General features: G+C 40.3%; 1 protein-coding gene across 1 annotated transcript; it reads right to left on the reverse strand.

The window, feature by feature from the left end:
- Positions 1-1,144: 1,144 nt before the first annotated feature.
- On the reverse strand, positions 1,145-1,537 carry LOC120277806. The gene has a single exon (XM_039284642.1). It carries the CDS (start codon positions 1,535-1,537, stop codon positions 1,145-1,147), a length of 393 nt encoding a protein of 130 aa, XP_039140576.1.
- Between the last annotated feature and the right edge of the window lie 1,357 nt (positions 1,538-2,894).

Genomic DNA, 2,894 nt, shown 5'->3' on the forward strand with positions numbered 1-2,894 from the left:
GAAGATATCATACATAGCTTCCTTTATCGAGGACCATAAACTTTTTCAGCGCTTTCAACAATTTGATGAATAGGAGGTGCAGCATTATGAACATCATCCGGTCAGAGTACTTCCTCATAAAATAACATAATTGGAAACCTTGTAGGCAATCGCAGTTCTTGACCTCCTTGAGAATGATATCAAGCACCCTAATCAATAAGCTCAGCACCCTCCACGTAGTGATCCTTCACTAATTTGTTGCTAGCATAGAGATCTCTTTGCTTCTCCGGAGTCAGATTTGAGCATGGGGTCAATGACGGGAAGAACCGAATCGACAACAAGCGGCGTGAGCATAGATGAGTACTGACTGACAATCTTGCAATTGAGGAATGTTGCAGCGAATTTGTTGAGGGATTTGTGGTCAAAGAGTTCGACTGGCATCACCATTGGTTTTGGCCAATCTCAAGTGCTTTAAGAGAGGGAGAGCTTGTAGGAGGTAGCCGGAGGTAGTTCCATCACCGGCAACAACATCCTTGAAGATCTTCATGAAGACAGATGGCATTGACTTGGATCATTCAATTGATGTTCTTGAAATCTCGTGACAAGAGCCTCCTTCCTTCATCTCAGGCAGCAGTAACGACGATAACGGCGGCACATCAGCGAGGATATTATCAGCGACAATGACTTTGGGTGGCAGCAGCGACAGCAACTTTCTTCTTCTTCTACGCTTGCTGCTTTCTCTGCTCTTCGTCTTTGCTTCTTGCCTCCTCTGTTCTTCTTTTTGCCTTCTTCTTAATATTTTCTTCTTTTCTTTGATGGAGAGACGTCGTTTATTGCCATCTCCGGTGGCGGTAGCAACAAGGATTTTGACGATGACGACGACAGCAACTATGATAGTGGTAGCGATGGTGAGAGCTCTTCTTCTTCTTCTTCTTCTTCTTCTTCTCTTTCTGCTCTCCGGTAGCAACAGAGAGCTTCCTTCCTCCATCTCCACACAGACGCGACGACAACTGCAGTGGTGATGGTAATAGCAGAGACGGCAGCGACAACGACAGCGGCAGCAGGCGGGATCTCTACTTCTTCTTCTTCTTCTTTATTATATGAAATTATCTTCGGCCGAGAGGAAAACCTTTGAATCTTTCTCTTCTCCAGTTCGTCCTCTCTCTCATCTCGTTTTCTCTCTAGGTGCCGTTGACTTCTTCCTGGTCCCAGGTTTTCTTCTTCTTCGGCTCCCTCCTCGTCGTCTTCTATTTTCTTTTTTATATGAGTATCCTTTTGCAGAGAAACCAGCCTCTCTTCGCTTCTCCTTCTGTCTTTCTCCCGTCAGTCCTCGTCCTCTTCTTCTTGAATATCTTTGGCCGAGAGAAGCCCAGAATCCCTCTTGAGAATCCCAGGATCTTCTCCTTCTATCGAGAAAAGCCCGGTCCCTTCCCTCCTTCTCCGGTTCCGTCTTCCTCTTCGTCTTCTTTTCCTTTTCATATAAGTATATGCTTCGCCGAGAAGAAACCAAAATCCTTCTCCCCGTCTTCGAACCACTCCTTCCCCTCTTTCTCGCCATCTTCGGCCCCTTTTAAAAACATCAAATGAACATGGGTAGTTATGAAAAATCGTGAGCGAGTTGGGGAGACGCGTGGGCGACCATGCAAATCACGTTCTCATTCACACCCTCCCCACGGCTCTCTTTCTCTTATATTATATACATATATACAATATTTATTATTTTATTAATTTATTACCATTATATATATATTATCTATCTATTTTATCTGAATTTGAATTTTGTATATAACATATATTCATAGGATATGTATTTTTATTTTATTTTACTTGATTTTGATTGATTGATTTATTGTTATATATATATATACATATACATATATATATATACTATTTACATTTTTATATGTATATATTTTATTTTATTTTACTATTTTTATTATCATTATTATTATCTTTATCTTGACTGACTGACTGACTATTCTATTTTATCATCGGATCTTTATTCCCTATCTTAACTATATGTATCTTATCTCCATCTTTATTCTATCTCCCATCTTCATCCTCATCTCATCTAACTCTGTCCTGTCATTCCATTTCCATCCAACATCCTATCCAACCGTATTATTATATCTTTACTACTATCATTATCTTTATTTTTATCTTTTTCTGTCAATCTAAACCTTATACTATATATCTATACACATGCTCCCGTGATTTGCTATCACATGACCCGATCTTGGTATTGGTGGTCCTCGCCAAGATCGGTGTTATAGGCCGGCCCCTTTGAAATTTCGAATGCGCTCGAGATCTATGCTCCGCGTATCTTGATATTTGAGTATTTTGATCGCCTCGAGATCGTTGCCTTTTTGGCTTATTTAGAGATTTGAATATTTAGATCGCCTCGAGATCCGCGGGTTCGGGCGATCTTGATATTTGAGTATTTTGATTGCCTCGAGATCGGTGCTCTTAGCTAATCTTGATATATTTTGATATTTGTGTATTTTGATCGCCAGATCGGTGCTCTTGGCTTATCCTGAGATTTGAATATTTAGATCGCGCTCGAGATCGGTGCTCTGCTCGATCCTGAGATTTGAGTATTTTGGATCGCCTCGAGATCTGCTTTTGCCCATCCGGAGATTTGAATATTTTAGATCGCTAGATCGGTGCTCTCAGCATCTCGATATTTGAGTATTTTAGACCGCTTGGAGATCCGGTAAGCCATCTAGCCTGACGATCTTTGGACGTTTAGATCGCTACAGATATGTGGTGTATTCTTTGAAGTGATCTTGAATATATCCATATATTATAAAATTTATTTATCTCATCCACATGCTCACTTAATTTGATTATGATTGGGTCACATGTGGTTTTAAAATTTTAATTCTTGATTTGAATTAGGACACTGCATGTATAAA

The sequence above is a fragment of the Dioscorea cayenensis genome, chromosome 15 (assembly GCF_009730915.1).
Source record: "Dioscorea cayenensis subsp. rotundata cultivar TDr96_F1 chromosome 15, TDr96_F1_v2_PseudoChromosome.rev07_lg8_w22 25.fasta, whole genome shotgun sequence".
In the NCBI taxonomy this organism is placed as follows: Eukaryota; Viridiplantae; Streptophyta; class Magnoliopsida; order Dioscoreales; family Dioscoreaceae; genus Dioscorea; species Dioscorea cayenensis.

Bases quoted from the DNA above. Each gene is read 5' to 3' on its own strand.
- LOC120277806 (XM_039284642.1), bottom strand. From the start codon at position 1,537: ATGGCGAGAAAGAGGGGAAGGAGTGGTTCGAAGACGGGGAGAAGGATT.